The 25,211-nt window shown below is 43.0% G+C and overlaps 1 protein-coding gene across 3 annotated transcripts in view; it reads left to right on the plus strand.

Annotated features, from left to right (window-relative positions):
* Window positions 1-25,211, plus strand: part of dlg1 (MAGUK family member discs large 1) — a 133,204-nt gene that overhangs the window by 39,447 nt on the left and 68,546 nt on the right. For 2 of the 3 annotated variants that reach the window (XM_022787664.2, XM_022787666.2), the window contains exon 5: window positions 11,046-11,276. In XM_022787664.2, coding sequence (XP_022643399.1) covers window positions 11,046-11,276 — 231 coding nt within the window. Of the gene's footprint in view, window positions 1-4,446; window positions 5,959-11,045; window positions 11,277-25,211 lie in introns of those variants that run through there. The other variant, XM_086976601.1, reaches the window with a different exon arrangement.

Raw genomic sequence — 25,211 nt, forward strand, 5'->3', positions numbered from 1 at the left:
ATACAGCATATTTGCCTCACCGTTTAGAGGACGTTTTCAGTGAGTTCGCCTCACCTCCGGTAGTTCTTGGATTAACTATGGCGTACTACAGCATTTAAATTAGATTATATATAATTAGTGACCCCATTTTTGCTCCATCCTCCCACAGCAGAAAGCACCTGCGTTGTGAAATAGTAAGATGGCCTGTTTCTGTCTAATCATCACAGTTTTATGGACACGTACAGCTGCGTCTGGACTGATTTATTGCCTGTTATAAGTGCAAACTGACGGTCAATAGGCCGATATAAAGCATCGCTTCATCGTCACGAGTTGTGAATCACTTCTAGAGCCATATCACAAACGAAACCCAGTGAACAAAGAAAACGACCGACACAAAAACGGTCTGCTGATGGGCTAGATTAATGGCCTAAATTACAATAGGACGTGCCGGTGTAGGCCTGAGTTTGGCGACGTTCGTCCGAATGAGAAATTTCTCAGCGAAAAAAAAAACTACGATGTGTATTTAAGGACATTAAAAAGAACAAAGGTCTACTCCGGTCGACTATAAACAATGCAAGCACGCTGCTTAAACGTACATATACGATGAAGTGTACAATAGAAGCTTCCTAAAAGGTCTCTAATTTGAAACATTTTAGAAAGTCTAAATATGTATCGACACATGAGTATTCCTAGATTTTTACCCAGTTTTGGGATGTACCCATTTGGTTCTTGCCAAGCGAAACTGATTCTGCAATATTAGACCATGAACGGCCATAATTGTCCGTTATCTCTGGATATAACAATTCTGGATTCCCCGTTTACTTATAAACAGAAGAACATATTTATTCAAAACGTTAACGGTTCTGAAATTGGCTATTCCGGCTACATTTCCTCAGAATCGGGTGCTAACAGAGAAATTACTTCAGTTCAATGCTGCAAATCTGAGGAAAAAATTGCTTGGTATGCAGCGTAAACTGCATATGTCAAAAGCGGCAAATTTGACGTGTAAAAGCTCACAAATGCTCTCCCCCTCCCCCATGTTTTTTAGTGCAGCCGGCTTTTTTCCCGTATCTAATTCATATCAGTCTACAGTAACTTAACTGGGGTAAAAACTATATCAATTTTTAGAATGTTCTTATACTTCCTTCCGACATATCCCGGTCCTTTCTTTGAAGACGCATCGCACTTCGACTAATCTTGCGTAGGCAGCCTTTACTGAGGAAGTATTTATACTTTCAACCTTGATAATCGACCGTACGTTTCCACAGAAGATTAGCCCTCCTTCCAGAGGTGCAACGTTCCCGAGGCTGGCATGTTATAAGCCTAACAGAACAGCTCTCGTCGTTTGGCGTTCATTGATTCAGCGGTGAAGTGTTCCATGTCACAGAGTTCCAGTGGGTTAATTGGGATATTCTGTTGTTTTCATTGAGAGCATCCAGGTACGAAGTATTCTTTCGTGTTGAACTTAATTTGTCTCGAGTGTCACGATGTTCATCTTTCAACACCGGCACGGGTCGACAATACAACAATGGGGCAGCGTAGCGATTCTGCCTATATTGAAGTATCTAAGACCACGCAATGTCGACATTATACGCCTCTAAATAGACCTTTTTGACCGAAAAATGTAAAAAAACAAAAAGATCCTTGACTGTCGGCCAATATTTTCAACGTCAACATTTGCTTAGGCAATCGCTCTTCAAAAAAAAGAAGTTCATAATTTTCTGATCCGTGTCGAAGCCGTATGTGCAATTTAGAAAAGTTTTAGAATGGACCAGGACGCGGCCTGACAGGATACAGCTATGCTAGTACCCACTCTTAGTCACTCGACCACGGCCGATTCAATAAACACTCCGCGGACTCTATCAGGTAACTGGATGATCAACGTCTGAGAGAATCTTGACTACGAACTACACCTGCGTATTTTTCTATCACCTATACAAACTCGCTTCATTGGGTGTTAATAATTTTTGGGTTACGCCCAGCACCCGCCAGAAAAAGCTACCGTCATGGTCTTCGCCACAGCGATTAACTTATCTGACCCACATAGTGGACCAATCACGCGTCAGTAGATGGCTCAACACGTTTAATTGGCACGCACGCGATCTGACTGGCCCGCACGCAGACTCTCTATTTAACACATCAATGGGTCTTGCTATTTTCAATCCCAAAGGACGCCTCTGTAGGTTCAGTTCAGTAAATATTTATCCATTACACACGTGCATTATGTGTACATATACAAAAACGTTTAAAGGCGATATGAAAACGTGGCACGAATGTAAAAGTGTGAACGATTTCCAATTGATGCTATGCTGTGTGACGGCCATCGAGACTATACTAGCGTGAACATCGTCGGTTTCATTAACATCGATTATTGCCCCGCTGGGCCTTCTGAAAAGCTGATTGCCTACACCGACAACTGGACCAGCTCGCACTCAGCGGAAATGCATATGCGAGATGCCCCTTTCAATGAAGTAAATTAGTGCCGTTCTATTCCAATAGACATTAAAACGTTATCCAAACAGAGCTTATGCGATGACAAATTAAGGCCGGACAATATACATCGACGCATCAAGTTGTCAGTTGTTAAGTGCCCTATTAGTTAGGGTTGTCTACTTTTTTCACCTTTCCCCTAAATAAGCCTCAGCTGTCCTGTCTGCAACATTGCTTCTAGGACTCCTTAGCGGACTCAGTACGGGCAACCTAAAAAAAACTAAATAGAAAAACAATATTCTATATTAAGCGTTTTACCTACTGTTTTAATGCTACTAAAAAATCAAATTAAGAACCCAAATTTGAAGATAGACCATTTCTGTTACGAGCTAAACACGTTAGAACTACCTTAGACCTGCACTAATCCGGGCCGTTCTAGCGGTACCTACGTACCCAAGCGCTTTGACAAATAGTTCAAGTTGATTTGGCGATATAGAAATTAACAGCTGTCACAGATAGTTTCCGGGAAGGCAAAAGATGACTGCAGTCAGGCTGTGCTGACACTTTCCACTGTTTCGTTGGCCAGACAGCAGTTGGGGGCAGTCAGCATTTTTGACTACCGCTGGCATAAAGGCTTGACTGCTTCTTTCTTGCTACCCCATATAAGATGTGAGTACACCTCACCCACTATTGAATTTATTGAACAAATAATACATCAAAGCAAGCATTGTATTATGTTAGAGGCACGTTATAGCCATTCTCACAATTGATCAAACTTCTTCCGAGAAGCGCACTTTCACAAAACAAAAGCACGTCGAAAAATCCAAGTAAACACATAAACTTCGATCGATCCACAATCCAACCTCTGGCCCCTTTTTACGTTGTATGATGCTTTGCCCCGCTTCCACAACGATAACTTAATTAAGCTGAGCAATTGTTGTTGTTGGTGTTAAACGAAAAAAAGAGAACACACGTAAAAACAGCCCTCTTCGAGGCTACTTACGCCGCAACTTTTTGCTCACATTTAATCCTATTGCTATTGTTTGTTATCAGCGCGCGTTTTTCGTTTACGGAAGTGAAATGTTGGTAACAACAATGACGCAATCTATGAAAGTTGTACGTTCTCAGTAGCTGTCACTTACAGCCAACAGGGTTGACGATCAAGCGTCATCCCCTAAATATGAAATCGCCAAAAAGGTCTGGCAGATGACGAGTAACAATCCTTTGTCAACTCTTAGAGCGCTTCGATAAGCGTTAGCGGTCGGCAGCCCTTGGCATCTCAACGTGCTTAACTTGTCGAACGTGCATACAATGCAATGACCATAACAATTACGACGACGATGACGACAGCAGTCGCGCCGAACGGCATTGCAGCGAGAACGGTACGTATCCATTGGATAGCGCACACTCGATTTGCGGTGAGCCAATAAACTAGCGACAAGGCCACTAAATAGAGTGAAGCGCAAGGACGAGCTTACGCTTATCTCTGCCGCCGCCATTGCTGCTTTTGCCATACCGAATACAGTTTCTTTTCCTGTTCGCTGTCTTCTATTGCCACTGCAGTCATAATAATACACTTCTATTCTTTCCACCTTTTCCCGATTCATGCTCGAGTCTCTGAGACCCGCTGCCAATAACCCAGCGCCTACGGCCATAAGCCAGTCTATGTCACGGCTCGAGGGCAGACCGCATTAGTCAGAAGACTGTAACTGCCATGTTAGTTGCCAACGGTTGCCTACCTTTACCTGCTTCAGCCGCCATGGTGTTCCTAAGAAAAAAAACGAAACTCGATAAAAGCCTACATTCACCTAGGTATATCTCCCTGACGGAATGTGCCTGTCTACCTGTTCTTTGTTTAACTGCGATAGGTTGTCACTAGCGACAGCGGCTTTTAGACCGCGCGAGTTCATCAGTAGCAGTGGCAGCGTCAACAGTAGTCGTGCGACTCGCGTTTGTCCTTTCAACGACGACGTTGTTGTTTTGTCTAAGCTCTACCACTGGCTGTGGCACCAGCCACAGTGTGAGGCTGAATGTCGCGCTTGGGCCAAGACCTCTATTGTTGTCTAATGGCGGATGAATGGATAAAGCGATAAGCAGCAGATGAGCTAGGCAGTTTGCAATGGTCGCAGCTTCATCGAGAGCAGGAAACGAGAACAGATGAGGCTAAACCGAAGGATGAGGTTGCCCCCGTAATGGTGCGGTGGTAACGTACTTGCCTACTAAACTTAGGGGTACGTGAAGTGGCCCACGTTCGAATCCGGACGTGGACATATATAGTTCGTTTGATGTGGAAAAGGAACAGTCGTCCGACGCGATTCCTGACTAATCGAATAGCACCGGACATACAAACCCGAAATGTTTGTGTTAGCGCTCTGTCTGAATTGGCGGGCAGTTTTAATAGAGGCAAATTAAGATTCAGTACCCGAGTGAACCTGGGCGCAAATAGGATAACACAACAGTTTACTATGCTCTTATATTGTTCTTCTGCGAACTTCTATAACAGATTGTGGATGAACGATGTCGCTGCTGCTGATGCTGGTTCCGTAAAATCATTCCTTCTTGTCGAAGACATAACACAAATGGACCCTTAATGGTGCCTGTTGGAACCGTGGTGCGAAACGGGTCTTCACTAGGTTACTACGCGTTCTATGTACCTGTCACTGAGAGTGCTGTGACGTGTGGGTGGTGCTGATGCCGACGACGTTGCTGTGACCTAATTGTGATCGCATCGTTCGTCGTGATATCTGAATGCGTGATATTTGGATCCAGGACAAATAACGCGCAGCCTGCAATTAGTGATTGGCAGTGAGCTAGTATCGATATCCATTCATTCTGACGTGGAAAGTTGACAACGCGCGAATAAGAACGAAGTGGAAATGAAAAAATGATTAACGGGAAACGTATTATTCGACAACAATAACGACGACGGTTATGGTGTATGGCAATAGCGTACCTCGTCCCAGATCGAGCGACCAATTACTGGGGTTACTGGTAGTATTTTTCAAAAGGCGTTGAGGACAAGGATGTTTTTCTACGGTGCTTAGTGTAGCTGGAATTACACCGACGGTGACTGTAGTGAACGCTGTTCGGTTTCGAAACGTAAAAACGTTGCAGCTACATCCGACAATTACTCGAGACATCTTTTCGTTAACAGTCGCTTCGAAAGCTAACTAAATGCGGTACAATATTATGCAATACGACGCGACGCTTTACTGCACGCCTTGAGCCTAAAAAAAAGTTTTCCGCTATTGTCCGGCCTGCCCTTAACTGCGATTCGTTTGTCGGTCCGTTTCTATCCGTAAGACGTCAGCTTCTGACAAAATGCTTGATTGGGTATCAATAATGCGAAACAATCGAGCCTGCTCCAGCATGTGGATGAGTCGGGAACGACGCGCTGAGCTAGCACAAATTGAAAATCAACGTCGAGATAATGACGCTAAATCGTTCGGATGCTGCGGCTTCACTTTTCCAAGCAGCAGTAGGATCAAAAGTGAAAAAAAAACAACTGTCCGAAAACAGGACACGACAATTCTGCAAAAACAAGAGAAGGTAATTTATTTGATGGGTTTTTCTATACTGGTACTAGCGTCCAGATGCATGTAACGTTGCTGAAAGAAACGCTTTTTAAGAATTACACTGGGAAAAGAAAAGCGACGAAGGAAATGATTTTCAAGTAACTATTGTTTATTTTTCAATATAATAACCTCATCTTGTTTTGTATTGACAGGTGTAGCCATAATTATATATGTAGACAAAGTTGATACATACATATGGAAAGCAAATTTGATCAGCGTATATCACAACGTAGAAGACTATACTTTGTCAAGAGATACACGTAAGCTAGTTTGGAACACTTGTGGATGTCAATATGTCCTAAATTGGTCCTGCTAATTTAAGCTTATCTGATATGAATTGTATTTCGAATTTTATTTTTATATGATTCTGTTGGCTTCGGACACAAACGAATAAAATTTGAAAAACTATGTAGGAAATGATACATGAAATTTTCATCGAAGTTCATTTGAAATCAAGCTTACTTGTCCTGGTCGTTAGATCAGCTCGAGATACTGCACTGAGAGTATGAAGTTTCACTTGTAACCTATCAACTGCCCAAAGGCGTTTATACGCACATTACTCAAGTACGAGGGTTGTCATCCACCGCTATTCTGCCATTAGATAGGGGTCGGCCAAAGGCTTTTTGGAGGTCGTTTACATTGGTTGCTACTCTACACAACCCATTAGTATACATGCACATGCTTTCTTGTTTAAGCCCTCCCAGTCGACGTATAGGATCGTTTACAAAGAGTATAAAACGAACCGGCAGCAAATTAGCGTTTTATGAGTATCGCCTTTCTGGTTTTCTCATTCTGTTTTACTATTTTTGTGAGTACCTTTTCAAAAGTTAAGAGCACACGGAATATGGGTCTTTGACGACCGTCGATTTTTAGACATTCGGGCTATTGTACGCCTTTTAGCGGTACGCTATCGAAGGCCGCTTCGAAATCCCCAAAGTTCCCCTACATTTAGCGCATTTCCGGACAGGGTTAATGTAGAAATTTCTAAAGTGCTTGTCCGCGTAAATGTCTTTGCTAGGAAGCCGTACTGCTTATCTCGTAGGCAGGATGCATTTAATTAGTCTTCAAACAATCAATGAGCGTGACTAGAAAGGATTTGGGGACGTGTTTGATATTACGTTTCTTGCATCGCTTATATAGCAAAGGTACATGTAGACTGCCGAGGGGAACATGCAGCTTTTCAATTTTTTTTGATACTCGTGTATGGAATAGCCTGGATTATGGAGAAACTCCTGTTCTTCAATTGCTGTTTCCTTAGTCATGCTATTATCTAAATTAGAATACCGATTGCTCTTAGAGACCTCTTGAGTAACAGTGTACAGGCCAGTAAGTATATTAGTTCTCTGCATTTTTTTTCCCGACATCTCGACCGAGCTAGTCTATTGTGTTGCTAGCTTCGTATAGTGAGGAATATTTGATACTAAGATGTTACTAAAGAAAAGGTGTTTTTACACCTGATTTCTGGGATGAATTGCGACCCGTGTTCCGCTATAGGAATGAAGGAGTATTTTTGTGTTAGGCATATTGACCGTGTACATCTCCTTTCGAGTTGTGCATTACAAGTGTAATTATTATCACTTATGCTAGTTGCCTAGACAAGTATGATATTACGTATAAGGACGTAATCGATGGCCATAGGTCGGTTCGGAGCATCTAATTTTTTACATCCTTAGTCGTATACAGTCTCACTGGCAGACTATCATTATTTACGTACGTACGCTTGCAGCACTCGTGTTGCTTGGTTATGTAGCAGTATATATATGGTATGTTTTTGTGTTTAGTCGTACTTACCCGCCCCACAGATGCAAGTATGAACCCTCTATATTTCGAGTTCTACGCCTGGTATCGCCGTTACGCATTCCATCAGACGGCTGGCTCCCAATGTCTGTCTCTGCCCGGATTCGAACCTCGATTACAACATGTCTTTGAGCTTAGCGAGCCAATACGTTATACACTAACTACGCTATCACGGGAACTAATACTAAACCAGTGCAACTGTTTTCATCTAGTGAATTTCTGAGTGATGGTTTCACCTAATGATGGGCTAGTCTCATGTTGAAACCTGCTCTAGGATTCTGGTTGATGTATGCTCATTTTATTTAGAAGTAATTGAGCAGTGAGAATATCCATAGAGGATATAGCACTGGTTCACTTCCGTGGCCAGCAGATTACAAATTTCTCAGACCGATCAGAAAACAATGTCGATTGCCCTTTTTTCAAAATATCCTACAAATCGTATCCAGTTCACTTCAGACTTTTAGGCTTCTATGGCGTAACGCTTTCTGCCTTAGAACCGATTGCATTAGCAATGGCCTACTTACGCGCCTTTTAGCGAACAGCAACGTCTTCGTTACACGTAGAGAGTTACGTGCTTGTCTGCTATAGGGTTACGCAAGGTTATCTAAGCCCGAATCCAGAAATTCGGGCACAAACACACACACACACACACGGCCTGTTTCACGCTGAAAAACCCAGTCGTATGAAGTAGTATATAACAGCTCTAGTAACGGATGTAAAACACGAAAAGCATATCCGGCAATAAATTGATTCCACCTTCGTGGACTTTGTTAAGAAAGCTTCTGCTAGCTTAACGTTGTCGTGCTGACGGAATATATGAACGTTCTTAGCTAAGATCAGACTTAAACAACTCTATATTGCAAGACATAGCATCCATACAAGAACTGTTTGTTTGTTTATTTAATTCATACATAGCTGTTTTACATTAATCTAAGTAATTTCTTCTTTGCACTGCTCCAGCACTTCGTTTCCACAAAATCGTCACAGATGTCGCATCTCATGCGGCGGCCATCTTATTCTTACTAGAGTACATCTGCCGGTCGAATCGTATCATCTATAATGTCTACAAGATATTTGTCAGGCCCGCTGAAGTCCAATTAACTATAAAAGGCGTATTTTCGCTAGCAAGCGTTAGAACGTTCATGGCGATGCGGTTAAAGAAGACGCACGCTATAGATGTCGCTCGATGTTTCTGTTTGACGCGTCATGCCTCCATACGCTCGACCAGCCTTGAATGTTCTAACTGTAATGTTTAGACTTTCATTGACGTGAGCTTGTTTTTTATGTTGCCAAGTATTCTGTTAGAAATTTCAATGTCTTTTACGTTTCGAATATTTACTTTCGGAGCGGCCCAAAATGTACGTAAGCATAAAAAAGTAATGAATTTTTGTCATGCATTTAACTTCACCTTCATTCACTGCCCGATCAGCGCATGCTCGCCGATCGTATATGGTAAAAAAGAACGGTTGATCTGCATGATTGCGAATCAGGGGAAAATACTAATATGAAAACGCAGAATCTATCTCAGTCTGCAACGCGCGAAATTCAATTCCGATTAGACCTGGCTGGTACAACTATGAACATACGTGCGTCTTGGTACTCCAGTCATGACGCGATCATAAGGAGCAAACCGAGCTTTACTACTCCTTTCTGCTATTTTCGGGAAACCGTTTCGCTACGGAACCGTTTTGGGAGAGTATTACCTCTATGCGTATGAGCTCAGACATTTAATTCTCTTTGATGCGAGTATGTTATGTTAGAATATTTGCGTGTGAAGAGTCCCTCACGTGCCGATAGCTAAAAGCGAACACTCACACACATTATCATTATTTTTATCAGTGAAACTTTGTCGACGATCAAGCTCAGCTCAGCCCGACGGCACAATTTCGTGTTCTGTCTGTACGTGCATCGTCTGTCGACATTGCACGTGACGACGACCGGTGAAGTAGTCTTTGTGAGGCCCGGCCGGATCCGGCTGCTTACTTCGTCTCAACAGTATCGTCCTGCTTCTAAAAAGAGAAGCGATGCGAGCTGCTGTTGTTGTGGGAAGCAAACGAGTCAACCCAGATCAAGTCATAGGCAGCGCAGCTTGAACAATACGCGAATAGAATCGTGAACGACTTGCATCGTATACATGCGATCCCTGGAGCGGACACGGTTTAGGCATTATGAAGTTTCCTGAGGATTGAAGTACCTACTTGGACCATCCATGGAAAATGGACGTTAGTTAACATAATATTGTAATGAAAAATAGAGCGCATGCGGCACTAGCTACTTAGAAACGTGCTAAGTAAATGTTAGGCACCCGTTGGGCTGCGATGTTGTGTGATTTTTGTCTTTTGGTCATTCTAAGTATCGGGATTTAGGCGCTGACTTAATAAGTATATGAGGAAAGTGACACTATCACTAGCGGTATTACAGGCTGATCTGTGGTTTCTAGTAAATCGGCAACTAAGTTACAAAGAACAAATATCAGGATAGATGATTTCGAAACAAGTGAGGCTTTCAGCTGCCATCTTGATTTTTTCTTCAATTGGGTAACAGTTTTTAAACTTAGAAACGGTCTTCAAGTTTACAAGTTAATACCAATATGTTTTAATATCGGATCAAAATGAAATCCTCTGGCGTATTGATGGAGCGCACATTTTTTCAACTTGGAGAAGATTGAACAATTTGAATTGCCCACGACTAAGTTTTAGAATGTTGAATAATAAGTTTAATTATATTATCATGCGAAAATGAGTAAACGCGTTCCTTTGGGGGATTCCAATAAGGGGTTTATTTTAGAAACACTTCTACGGAATTGCCATTAACGGCATATATATCGGCATATTATTATTGGAGTCTTCGTTAAATGAACTATTTTATCGTTGAAAGGATAAATTCGGTCTGTTTTTGTTTCCGGTGGCTATAAAATCGAATTTGAATCTGCTGAAGATTTCAAATAAGGCTTTCTTTGTCGTATTTTTGCTCATGCCATACAGTAACCTTCGAGTTACCCTGTACTATGAATAATTACGGCATTTGTGCACGATATGTAAGTAATAATAATAATTCGTTCGGCCAAGTTACAAAGTTGTTTCATTGAATTCAGAATTTCATTAAGATAGTCAATAGCTGTGACAGTGACTTCGTATAACAGTCATATTGCAACAATTCAGGCTTGACCCATTTCTCGATTTGCAATAATTAAGTCTAACTATATACGTTACATCTTGTTACTCACTCTGTTTCTTTTTTGTGTTCTTCTAAAACCGCTCTTAGAAAAAGGAATACTACGGGGGCGAATGTCTGGACGATGTCGATGTTGATCTCTGTATCGGCGGTGTCGTGGGGGTCGGCGGTAGCGGAGGTGCCGGCGGCGGAGTTCTCATTCCACTCGACCATTCTTTGCCCCCTTCGCGTAACGCCACTCTTGCCCGGCTGTATCATTCCGCCAACCACGTACTGAGCCATGGGGGACACCACCCGACTTCAGCCGACTCACCCGATAAGGTAAGGAACGTGAACGGATACGAAAGTGGAACTGACACAAGCCTACATAGTCTTTCAGTAACATGAATCTTGTAGTCATTGGTCTTTTGGTACACATTTCGAAAAATATTACTCAACAGATCAAAAGTACTTACGCTACGCATGAGTATATTCATAAAGTTAGTTAAGTGAGAAATTAACGTACCTTGTCGCAGAGACCCCGCGCATATATAATATGCGTAAGACTTCAAAGAGAACAAAAATTTGGCTAGGAGAAAAAGTTGTATCTTGCTTCACTTTACACACTTATGGAGCAAGTGGCGTTACGATTGGATGAAATAGAAAAAAAAAATTAAATAGATGCAGGTAAACTGAGAAGCGGACTTCTCTTTTTTAACATAAAAATGCTTTGTAAATAGTTATGTACTTTCGCAGTAGACAGAAATTTGTGGCATGAATGGTCAAAGAGTATTTTTTTTTCAACCACGAGCTTCCAGTAAGTCATCAAACAAACGCCATTGAAATAGCAAGAGCTTTATAGAAGCAGGCTGAGTTAAGTACTCGCAGAAAACCTTTGCAAAGATGATTTCTCAGGGGTTGAAGAAGAGGGCAATTGGCCAAACATTTAAACCCTTTGTTTTACTGTTAGATAGGGGTAATGTTTTCGTATTGTCCTTGTCTGAAATACTCACGCTGAACCATCAGGTCAATCTGTTAGTATCCATATAGCAGGCAAGCAATACCCTCTTCGCCACGTTGATTATCGATCGTAACAAAATATTCCGATGGCCTACTTGATACCGGACATATTCTTAATAAAAACCTTGCATCATAACTGATCAAAGCTACTAATGTGCCACCCTCATGCATGTACCACAAGTTTCGCGAATTTCGAACAGCCTTTTATCACGTAAATATTCTAATTCGGATCGTTTGGTACAATAATGCCGCGTACAATCGATTCATACAGCCTGTGACATTACTACAGCTGGTTTATCTAATGATCGATTGTGTTAGCAAGGACTGATGGATAGGTACAGAAAGAAGCCTGGGAAGTTGACATAAATTTAATTAGACATGACATAAATTAAGTTTTGCAGCGGCCGTTTTAACATATGAACGGTCCAAAATGGTCCGTACTGACGGTCCTCGATCTATCGACTGTCGAGAACCTAAGCGTTCCTCTGAGCGGCACTCTGAGCGACTTATATCGTGGTAAACTATAACCCGCCAATATCTTGTCCCTGTTGGAAGACGGCACCGTTAATGTTTCCGTGGTCTCTAGTTTATGATAAACGACAAGATTACCATAAAAATGATAACGACAGCACGAATGCTAAATATATGGTATAACCAAGATGATCTGGGGTATGTGAAAGTGTTCTACGTGAATAAATTACTCGTGAGTCTAGCTGCCAAGGCTAAGTGACCAACATGTGGAGCCCTGTTCTTCTAGCCCAAACGTATTTTCTCCTTGACCAGCATGAAAGCTTAACTATAATAAGGCTGCACAAGGTAATGCTGAAAAGCAGGGCCAAGAGAAAGACCGAAATTAGATTTCCTCGAAAGTATTCCTCTCTATACCTGCTTAGCTTGATGCTTTGCCTGCCTGACCAATATCAATAATTGGTTTCAGCTCGGCTTAGGATTCGAGTAGAACATATCAAACGATGAGGCAAAAATACTGCGACCCTAAGACTGTCTCTTGCGATTCTGTGGATCAAGCTTAGCTAAAAGCGTGCCAGCCATCTTCTTCAGCTTTCGACCGACTCGATAATTCACAGCACATGGGTCTGTGTGGAATACTTGCCCTCCGGAACCCCCAACTCTGTGCTGTTGCGAGGATTGGCCGTCTTCCCATCCCATCCCATTCCTGTCGATTTCGTCCCTTACTCGCATTGACAAAGCTCTACTTCGGAACTCTGCGGGACCCCCCGAAATAATGGCGATATAGGGCAGGACGTTAACTTTTCCCTCTCGTCGAGTTTGCATTTTGCCCTATTATCATCATGGCCACGAGAGCTTTGTGGGGTAACGTAATTGGATTTTTACAGTAGGCAGTCATCATCGTTCTTGTTTATGCTTGCACCGGATGTTTATGCTTGGGGAAGCCAACGTCTTACAGGGATTCCTCCGCCGGGGCTAAAACGCACTGCGCCCACCCTTTCCATTCTTTTATCTATACCTATTGCGGCAAGCCCACGGTATTTGCGGACTCTAGCGGTTCTTCCTGTAGCTATTAACTTTAACCTAAATATACGAACAACACGAGCAATATCGCCGGCATAATGACGCCCTTGCCACCACCGCAACGATACACCCCCCAAGCCATCGAACGAGTAGTGAACCAGAAGTTCGCCTACCATCGGCCGAATCTTCCGACCTTCGCAGAAGACGATTCGTTTGTAGGTGTAATTGAACAGCCGACGCTTGTTTTGGCCGTATTTGTAGCCTTGGAAGTCCAGTCAACTGCTCAGTGATGGATCAAGCTGCCAGTTACCGGACTGTTACTATGTGTAGGAGAACGGTAAAATCGAATTGAATAAAGAACCAGAACCACAGACAACGGAGAGCATAGGCAGCTAGAGCGCATGCAGTCATAGATATTGGCATAAAGAAAGTTAGGTTATCTGTGGTCTATCGTTGCGTACCACTGCTGACGACACTACTGAGTATTATTATACCGATGAGTTTACGAGATAAGGTTGCCTACATCATGTAAATGGATGGCAAGATGTGCGCAGGTTATACCAGAACTTCCTCTTGAGTACGATGCAATGTTGATACTTTGCAAGCAACGGCAATGTACGTGGCGTCTTTTTATTCAGTCTGCATCTTCTCTGTATTTAAGTGTGTGTGTCTGCGTGTATAAGGCAGGAGGATGCTTTGGTACAGCTGCTGTTTGCGCAATTCGATTTTGTTCGCTATATTTTATTAGTGAAGCTTGTGGTGGCGAAACCAATCGGCCTATAGTTACTCATTTAGAACTCAATCCTCTCCGTAAAGTCGGTCCATCACTATTTTTAATTTAGTAGCATTGGTCCGCTAAGCTTTTCCGACACATAGAATAAAACTATATCAGTATTTGCCTAAATTTATCACAAAATTTATTTTAAATTGACTTTCGTATTGCTTCGAAACGTACGTGTGATTTTTGAATGGGTCAATTTTTGCTTGTCATATAATTATTATGCGTAGTACAAAAGCGTAAACAACGTTATTAAGGGTTTGACACGAAACACCGTCCAAGGTTTGGACCGTGTGTTACAGGTAGGTGGTACATTCAAGTCTAAATAAAGGTATGAAAAAAAGGCGCGAAAATTTGAAATAATCTCAAAGGTGTCAGGAAAAAACAGTAAAAGCTTTATTGCAATACCGTGAAAGGCAAGCTTTTATACTCTAATCCAACTCAGTGTTATCAGTATCTTAATTGAAATGGCGTTTTACTTCTGCATAAGTTAATCACATGTCTCAGTGTTAATAGAATATGTATTAACGAAATTGTTGATCTGTGTGCTGCACAGCTCTTGTATCGGAAGTTTGAATACGCTAAAGAAGTGATATTTAGCGAGCATTTTTTTCATTTCATACTAAGTTATGAGCTTGCTTGTTTGGAACTAATTGTATTGACACCTACCCTGTATCGATTCCCATAGTGCCCGGGTAAAAATAATCAACCCAAGATTTTTCGATGGCTAAAGTTGTGATAACCACGTAATAATATGTGGCCTCTGAAAAAAATTGACACGCAGTTCTATTTATTTATTTGTTATATATATTTATATATAAAAAATTGAAAAAATACCTGTATCAGTAGTATATTTAGTGCTGATGAACTAGCCGAAACATAGCACAGCTGGAACTATATTTAGTGAAACTACTCTGTACTTATATGCTACTCAAAGGATAGCATTGAACTCGGTAGAACGTTGTCTACAAGCCGTTAGAACCATCATTGGTTTATGGTTTGCATTGAAAGCTAGTGTATTATCATATTCAACTCTGCTTGTCTTTAAGCCCTATCTTTACCTGCAAATATCGTATTTTTTTTATCTTCGTCGATGAGTCGAAGTTACATTTTGCTTCCGTTAATAGAAAAGTAAGCCATCGAAAGCTGGTTATGATCTCAGTCCAATCATTCATTCAGACAGTTCAGTATCTTCAACTCGGTATCGTCCGGTATCAGACTAATGCGCTATTTCCACAGCGTAACTTTAACAGGCTACCTGTATTTATCATTTTCATGAAAGACTTTTTTGAGATGACTAGGGCTACAATTGATGGAGCACAATTAATTAATTTTCACCAAATAAGGAATAATGTCACTAAACACGTACCATTCCAGTTAACTTACGAACGTAACATCAGATCTCAAATATACGCTATAAGCTAAACAGTTTATGGTTTTAGGTCTAGACACACTCCTTAAAAACTATGCTTTATCGGATCCATCTGGAAAGCATATATGTCATCGTCTCATAATCAGCGTCTGCAAAACGCATCATCTGTGACTATTCCTCCGAACGAAGCTGTCGTCCCATCTTACTCGACAAATGGCCATGTGTAGCACTTCGACCCAAGAGGCATCACTCAAATTAAAAGAAATCATAGACAGAGCAGAACGTGCTGGTTTAGAGTCAAGTGGTAAAGATGGATCTTTTTGGGGGGAAAGACGAGTGGATTTAGGGAATCCACAAGTCCGGAAGCGCTTGAGGGGCCGCGACATTATAGTCCCCGGGGGCATCTTTGCCGCTGGGGAGTAGCTTCCCTACTTTTTCGGGCAGCCGTTCCGCATCTTAAAGTACTCACTACGCTTATGTCTCGACCAGTCAAGCACGACTGTATGTCATTCTAGACCAGCGTTCTTCTTATCAGGAAATGGGCAGGTGTTTACCCCGTCTGCATGCTTATGGCCGTAAGCTGGCACTTCGAGTCCTTGAACCCGGTAAAGTAGAAGGTCAAATGTTAAGCTAACACATGAATGGGGCAAGACAGGGCAAAAATGGAGGCAGCGAAATAAAAGTGGAATATTCATTTATCAGAGTTGTATTCGCAGGCGTGTGGCTTCCAGATCATCTGACACGTCATTTCCCCCCGCCTGCACATGGAAACATGCGGCTTACGTATGCTATACTGTCACCTGGAGCTTTTTGCCGTTAACAGCCGCTGCCGTGACCTGAAGGAGAGACAGATACACGACTAGTAGTAAGTAGGTGGCGACGTCGGGTAATGTGCAGAGTTCTTTTGTATTCCATTTTGGAACAATGTTTCAGCGTTGCTGGTGTGCGCGTCTGTTGCTTGGTTCAGTGTTGCACTAAGCCATCCATGTCGTGATTTCAGACCGCTTGCTTTGTCTGTCTGGGTTATGGCACGAGCAGATGCTACAGTAGAGGGCAATCACAGTTAGCGCCACTGATACTCGGCGACGGCGGCGGCGGCAAGGACACCAACCGCAGCGATGTCTGCTGCGATAGGATGGTAAAACGCCAAAGACGCTATTAATAGCAAGTGCTCAACTGCGTATGCTAGTTCAACCGCTGACTCTTCCTGGTCCTGCTGTTGGGCCTTCTGCTATTGACTGGCGCCGTAGCAACAGTCAGCCATCGCGACTACAAGTGTCTACGACGAACAGCAACAAAGCAGTTATCCAGGCATAACAAAAAAATAAAACAGCCGTAGCGTCTTTTGGATGGTATCGTTGTAGTGGTCATGATGGTATTCCCTGTACTTCCTGCTGCCTCAATTACCCAGTTCGCTTTTCATAGTTATTTAACGGTGATAGAGCGCACTGCAGTTTCGCTGCGGCGGATGTGCCTTAGGAAGAGTGAGCGAGGGCACGCCTATACCTTTCTGAGGGTGTCCTATTTCGCGTGCATATATGGCACTGTGGCCTGAGTGCGCATATGTATACCGAGATATCCAAACTTAGCAACCTAGAATGTAGCTTCCGTGTTTTAGACAGTACAGTCTTGAGGCAGACTTACGTTCGACATTCAAACTCAGGCGCCAAGGAAGCCAAATATGTCGAGCCATCGCTTTCGTGCGATTTGTTCGGATAGAACGAATAAGGATAATTCCGATGCACGGACGTGTGGTTGGACTCCATTGCAAGTGGGGTAATTGTACTGTGGCGGAGATACAGAGAAGGCAGGTCTTTATTTATCCAGATGAACAACGTGGTCACACGATGGTTCGCATGCGTCTAATGCATAGAAAAATACGTACAGCCGCGTGAAGGCACCGCACCGGCTTTGCTCGAAGCTATCATCACGCTGCCTCAATAGAAGAAAACAAGACGGGATTGTCTTCTAACGGAGCATCCATGACAGATACGTGACGTCAAACGCCAAGTCACGCAGCCGCTAATGGACCCTTGAAAAGCCCAATGAAAGCGCGGAGAGAGGGTAGGGCCCCAATGAGATGAAAATTGCTTTAGGAAGGGGAGTCTGCTAAAACATAGAGGAAGATGCATGTATAAAGGGCTCATAGGCCCAAACGAATTGAGCTCCTAACGACATTCGTAACAGCAAAGGATCTACGATCCTCAAACAAATCTGTCTCAGGGCGAGGTAAAAATATTTCATCTCAACAGGATGTTCCAGATCGGCACCCTGTTAATGTAAAGAGGTACAGCAGCTAAATTCAACTGCTATTGTTAAGTTTAGCTGGGTGTATCTATCATTAGAGGTGATTACCTTAAAAGAGAGTCTGAAAGGAGAAATTTTAGATCTTATTGTGTTCCCTACAAAAGAATGGGTGTAACAATAGGTCGTTTGAGAGACAGTTTCGTGCGACATCAATTAAACTAGTGTCAATTCTGAATAATAAACAAAGAAATGCGTTACATTTTCTTTTCACGTAGAGCTGGCTGTGTATCTAAATTAAGTTATACATATAACACCCAAATCTAAAGCACACGGAGCTTACAGCCCTTTATAGGTTCTAGACGTATTCGATGAATGTCTATGTGCCCGCAGCCTTACAACAGTGATAACACTGGGCAATTTCAAAGGAGTCGAGCCCGCTGCTTAATAAATAAATGAACTTCAATTAATACAGCCTTCGTGGGTATTTTTGAACGATAGACCTGTGATTCACAACTGCTTTATTCGGTGCCACCGATTATGCGGTAGACACCCCTGACACCGTCTTTTGCCTTTAGTCGTTACGCACAGATTTCCATTAGCTAGACGCTCCAAAGAAATTCTGAAGTCTTTCACAGTGAATTAATTGAGTGGGGCGTCAGGTACCGCCACCACTGGTGCTATGGTTAGCTGCCGACATTGTCTACGCACGCGGGTTCGTTATAGTAATTATTTTAAGGCTGAGGGGAACTTTTACGCTCCCAACAGTTGCTTGAAACTTGCCGATAGTTGGAAGTTTGCTGGCCTCGCGGACCACCATCGACTACGCGTGACATCCACGACGGCAGTCTGACGAGCGTCCGGGTGAAATTCGAAGCTAAATCAAAACGAATCTAGAACGATTAGTTGCGTTTTGTAGTATCTCATATAAGAATCAATAGAAGTTGAGCAGTGGTCAATGTGGACGAGTTAACAGGCGAAGAGGGCACTTTTGGACAAAATCTAATGCTAAAAGTCCATCGATATTTGATGAAATTCGTAAGTGTCCCAAAGTTTGAATGGTGAGAAAAAGTTCCAAGAACGACACGAAACAAAAACGTTGCACTCCCTGAGAACCTAAGCACTCGGCACTTTGACTCGTTTCTATTTCTGGAACAGCTGTCCCATATTGGCGTACCACATTAATGTATCTAATGGACTACAATGAACTTTTGTAGGCCCGCTATATTGAGTCATATGACTAAAACGCGGCTTTGGCTTTTATGGAGATTTGATTATCATTACGAGAGTATTCTAGTACGTGACGTGAAGTTTATACGGGTTACATCTTTGTCCATAGCCAAGTGTGGAACCAGCTCGCCAATTAAGAATATGTTGGAGTAAAGACGATAGCTAGCTTCTTCCATAAGCAAATAACACCCCGAACCGTTATGCTTTCTATTATAGGTCGTATTCTCCGTAGGCACAGGTGTTAATAAATCAGTTCTCTCCTGCTTAGTAGAGCTTTGTCTTATCAGTGGCCGATGAAGCCCGTACCCGATGAAGCACAGAATGACGCCTGAGGATGGATCCGCTGCACTCGCTTCAGAACGAAGATACCGAGCTTTACGTCAACGTACTCCAGTTCTCATCCAAGCATAATGGGCACAGATAGCATAGATGACGAAAGCAATTTCCTGACATGTACATACGAGTAATTAGCAAATACAATGGCTTGAACAAATGTAAGTGTTGACTCGTTTTCGTTATCAGCGAAATAATGGTCGAACCCGTCGTGTTTTCGTGTTCAACATCGCACGCGATCAATTCCAGTTCAAACGTTCCGCGCATTTGATGGTGTATATGTTCGCCTCGATTATCTATGATGCCTAACCTCGGAGTGCGGTCGTATACAACCCATGGTTGAAATTAGTGTTTCTTTGACATGTATGCCTTTATTAAACCTTATATAAATGAGCTATAAAAAGGATATTGCTACTTTTGTGTTTCACTAATATGTCAATCAATTTACGTCTGTTTCTTCTAATATTTTGCATTTTTCCTATTCATTCAGTTAAACTGTTGTCCTTAGACTGGCTCATTCACACAACAGAACTTACAGTTCGTCTTCATACAAAACGATCGAACTCAGCTGGTATTCAACAGTTACTAATATTTTGAATATAGGTAAGTTGTAAGAGTACAATGTGATTTATAATCTCTATCTGCTGGGTCCTGATTGGTGTTTTGGACTTAAGAAAAGGTACCCGCTGCATGAGCATATGCTACGTTGACGCTGGTCCGTACAGACGCTCACGCAGATGTAAACGTATCGGTTCCGTTCCACCGACGCTATACTCGGCTGGTTCCCTTTTGCGACGACACGACTACTCCTTGTTTGTCCGGGGAATTTTTTGTTTAATCTTAGCACATTCGGTTATATTCGCATTGTGCGAACAAGTGATCCGTTAAAGTGAAGCGTTTTGCTTGCCCCCCACTAAGGGTCTAGGCGGGGTGGATTTGACTAGAGCATATTACTAATCTTCATTGGATACGTGATATCGGCATTCTCATACCGGTTATTCAAAGTCGAAACTCACGCGCACGTATCGTAAATGCAAATAGCTCAGATGCTACAGAACATTTGTGGGGCGCCTTACCCGTGGTTGGAGCGAAACCAGTGGGACAGGTGATGCCACAAGGTGACCGCGCCAGCTGAATTTGTTTATGGCCAATGTTGCTGCCGCTAGGGTGTCACCACCTTATTCCTCTCTTGGTCTTTTTTTCACGGTGTGGGATATAGAGTTCGTACTTCCAGCTTTCAAAGGAAGCCTCAGGTTTGCGGAATGCATCCGGTAACCGGGTGACGGTGCTATTGTCACTATACCGCTGCAGTGATCGGATTCTTTAGGAAATAGGGGTACGCAAGCACCTCAAGACTTAGGTTAGATTAGTTTTTCTTCCCTATGTAATCCCTACCCCTCGCACGCTCGCAGGTTTCTTTCACTTGGTTACAACTGGCTCGATTTTTCTGTGCTCACAGCAACAACAGCAGGTGCTAAACTGTCATAGCAGCTCTTGTAAATCTGTCTTGCGTACACTATTTGCCGTGTGCTGTAGGTTTTAAGCAGCGTGCGTTTTGCTGTACTCTTCCCCACGGGATTGGCCCTTTCCTACGGAAGCGTGCCATTACTCTAGCGTGGCACCGGGGCCTTTGGTGCTAATGTCCACAAGCTGGTGAGTCACATGCGCCCGATTTAGCGGTAGTAGTCAAGTGGTGAAGCTGGAAGACAGGCAACGTCAAGCGACGATTTAACGACGAAACGTAAACTAAGCAAAATGAAATGAGGCGAAAAAAGCTAAGCCACTGGGTAATAGGCGAAGACGCAAGGCGAGCAGGTTAACTGTGCCAGTCCGCGAAAGACCTGAACGCCTAGTAGCAGTGACAGCCAAAAGCTACATTACAACCAGGACAAAGCAGCAAGGCAAACCGGGGCCAGTAACAGCACGGGAAAAAGCAGAAAAAGACTAGACGAAGATAAGGACAGCGCAGGCTAAAATAGTGAGAGGAATACCAGGGCCTGTTGTTGAGCTAAGCGACGATTCCTGAGCTTGAGGGAGCTCTGAAGTGTATTGTACTTCGTGTGTGTGGTACGTGCCGTAGATTCGACGGCTAAACCTGTTGTAGGTGAAGACATTTAGGGATCGCGGAATACTGAGTGCCGAGTATCGAACAGCATTACTGGATCTAGTAACATAGCTGCCGTTGTACTGCATCATTAACTCATTCGATCAATTAGGGCACCAATGGTTCGCGCGATTGGCTTGGAGAGGCAAAGCAAAACGAGAGCGCAACCTTGCATGATCCGGTAAGGGTACCGGAAAAGTAAAGATACAATAACAATATCGAAGGAGTAGTAGAAAGGCTTGACAAGAAGCTGCTGTAGAAGGTGCAACTACCCGACGATGGCAGGCAAAAACGGCACGATTGGACTGCCAAATGAGGAGTCGACGAGGCTGGCTTGCTTTGACGACAGTTGTGCGTACATTAATGTAATCGTTTTCAGAGGTTGTGATCGGTGTGGCTTATCAGATGCGTCGCGCGCGATCTGTTTGGCTGTATCTTGCAGAAGTTTACTATTGCAGGCTCCATAGGCGCCGCCAGAGGGGTGGACATCAGGTTCTTTGTGGAAGGCCACAGAAAATCTACCACCGAACATGTGAGAATAGCCTGACTTAGCAGGAACAGGCGCATGACACTCACGGTTGGTCAAAGAGAAAAGGACACAAATAGGAAAGAAGGAAGGGCCACAACCGAGAAATCGCTAGCAAAAAACCTACCAGGGGCGCGTGCCCTGTCCTCACAGTAGCCCGCTTTGCGCTACGCGTTGTTGTAGCTGGACGGATCGAAGTGGCACCGATTCACATACTTTCTCGTAAACTCACCTCTACACACGACTGTTGCAGATGCACGGAATTAAGGCAGAAATCATTACCCATTTACTCAAGACGACATAACAGAGACAGCAGAATCGAAATCCATCCAGCTAGTGGACGAGAAGAAATGCTATCATACAGCAGCATATTAGCGTGACTGACGCAAATATTTCACACAAAAGATGTAAAGAGCGAAAGACAGTGTCTAGTTACCTTTCCCCCTTAAAAGTTGACAACAAAGTCGCTCTCAAATTTCGTGCAAATAGAACACTCTGAAGTAACAAAACGGCCCGCAAAACTTTTCCGAGGTCATGTAATATTCTATATGATTATTGCTCTCGATATACCGAGGAAAGCGAACATCGGCGAGAACATACCAAGAAAACTTTACCTTCATACCGATAGTCAATATAATCGTGGAGCGTACAGTGACGTCTTAGGGGTCCTCAAGAACCGACCAGTGCGTTGAGTTACCGTCGACAGTCATCCTGTCCCTTAGATCGAGCGACGAGAATGACGCTTTGCGAATATGACTCGTGTAGTAGCAATGGTAATAATAGTCCCGAGTTAATGGGTAACGGCGCTATCGGTAGTAGCAGAAGCAACTGCGGAAGCATCGTGAAGTCCGACGACGAAGCCTTCAACAGGTCTTGTGGCCGAAGGAGCTACAGCAACTTCACTACCAGCCGGTGCTTTTTGTTCTTCTAGTCCAAGTAGCGATATAGCGTTAGTAGTTGGCATGGGAGCTGAGGAATCTGTTCTCACCGTGCCCGTAACTCCGGCCGAGGCAGTGGTCCTATCGCGGAGCGGCACTGTCAGGAGGTCCCGCTGGGTAATATGTATTTAAGCCAAATTTAGCTAGATAATTGTTTGCCAGGCAAATAACTAAACAAGCGAGTGGATTATACGATGCATAGTAAACGCTTGTTCGAGGCATATAATATTCTGATGATGGTGATAAACAATAGTAGAGATAAATGCGTAACTAGCGACTTATCGGTGAATATAGTAAATAGGTAAGCTAAGAGCGCAGTAGGAACATTCAACTATCCTGCGACGTATATTTTATCACTATGTCTGCACTCGCTACAAATTGAAACGCAATTGTGCCCTACAGGAAAGGAACGAGTATTCGGATCAAGGCTGATGCTCTTCGTTGAATATATAATTAATCGTGCACACGTACCGTCTCCAGCGAATCCGCTGATATTAAGTTGCAGTTACGATGAAATTGTATAACTGGTCGACTCTACTAATCGCTATTCCGACGGGGGTAGCGACTGAATTATTAAGCTCAGCTCATGGCCAAGCGATTAAGTTGCGTAGCACACAACTCCAACATCGATTGTTGAATCTTTGGCCACCCCAGGGGCTGGGACTTCTGTGAACTACCTGTGATTTCTGCACGTACATATAAAGCGGCCAAGCTCTGTAGTAATCATAGGTAGTTAAAGGAAGATTTGTGAAAAGCGAACCTAAAAGAAACAATCAGTTTTGCGTTCGATGTCCCAAAGGATTCGTAGACACTGCCTTTTTCCGTAAATGCTATGGACATCATTCTCGTAGTGTCATTTCCTTCATGGCCGGTAGCCTTCCATCTGAGTTTCTCATTTCGGTCTCCCTATCTAAGGTGTTCTATTGGTAGATCCTCCTGCCATTGTCACTAGCCGAGTCAAACAGCGATGCTGCCAAGACACGTCACCTTCCCCCTGCGGCGTATTTGTCCATCAACGATAAGGCCTACTCGTTTCGTTGACTGTACTTTTGGTTGCCTTTATTGCCCATCCAATTCCATCAAGCGATTTGCCCCAGCCCAAGTAACCAGTAGTCTCATAAACAAAACGCGATGAGGGGCGAAAATCGAAGACTAATTGTTTACTCGTAGTTGGCACCTAAGCAGAACACCACCATTAGCGGTCACCGACTTGCAATTCGTGAATAACGTAGTTTACTATAGGAAAGTGGTAATCTACTTTTCTAAGTCAGTTTTTGGTAGCGACCTAATCCCGACTGCTCGTAAACAAAAAAATATCTCAACGTTGCTATTTAAGTTCGACCTGATTAGCGAATTATCGTTTTCGTCAAATTTCATGAAGACTCGGTTATTGGAAAATCAAAGGCCATTGTTGGTTAACGGAGATCATTCGTCATGTCCATTGTAAAAGGTGCCTTTGTTGTTTGTTTCTTTTTCATTTGATATATTGCTTCAGTATCCGATTTTTTCTACTGCAATAGAATACCGTGCTAAACGCGTAAATATGAATGGACAAAGTGCGCGGCCTCAGAGGCTGCATCGCGGCCCCAAAAAGGTGCGCGCAGGTCGACTCAGATCACTAGCGACAGCTAGCTAAAGACCGAGAGTAGTTGAATGATTCATTGTGTACAAAGAAGTGCATTATCGGATATATGGAGCGAAGTATAGTTCTTCTCGTGTGGGTTCAAACTGAAAAAAGGTGCTTAATATTCCATCTATTTTAAACTGAAGACAAAATTAGTCGGACGAGTAAAAATAACACCAGTGACACACAGCCATGAAACATTATTTAAATTACACAAATATGACTCTGATTACTGATTATCCCTTTACTTGGGACGCTCCAACAACTGAATCGCTCGCTTAGTCGACCGACTAGTTATCTCTCATTTTTTGATGGTTTATTGTTTTTTTTTTAAATTTATTTTTTATTTATTCTTCCCCTTTAGAAAACCACATATGAAACTGCGATCATTTATGGTCTTCTTAAGACCTCACCCGTTCTACAAAGATCACGGACAAACCGACCCAGTTCGGGCTTCGTAACTTTAGACTTTAGAAAGACGATCATAATCTTCTGTTGGTGCTTCTTTTCCCCGCAAGCCTTCCCTACGTGAGGCCCTTTTTCTACCAATACAGCTGACTCTATCTTCATCAAAAAGAAAGGTCGACAGAGTTACATTCAGCAGTCGTGAGTTCCGC

This window comes from Varroa destructor, unplaced genomic scaffold (genome assembly GCF_002443255.2).
Source record: "Varroa destructor unplaced genomic scaffold, Vdes_3.0 BEIS01000001.1, whole genome shotgun sequence".
Classification (NCBI taxonomy): domain Eukaryota; kingdom Metazoa; phylum Arthropoda; class Arachnida; order Mesostigmata; family Varroidae; genus Varroa; species Varroa destructor.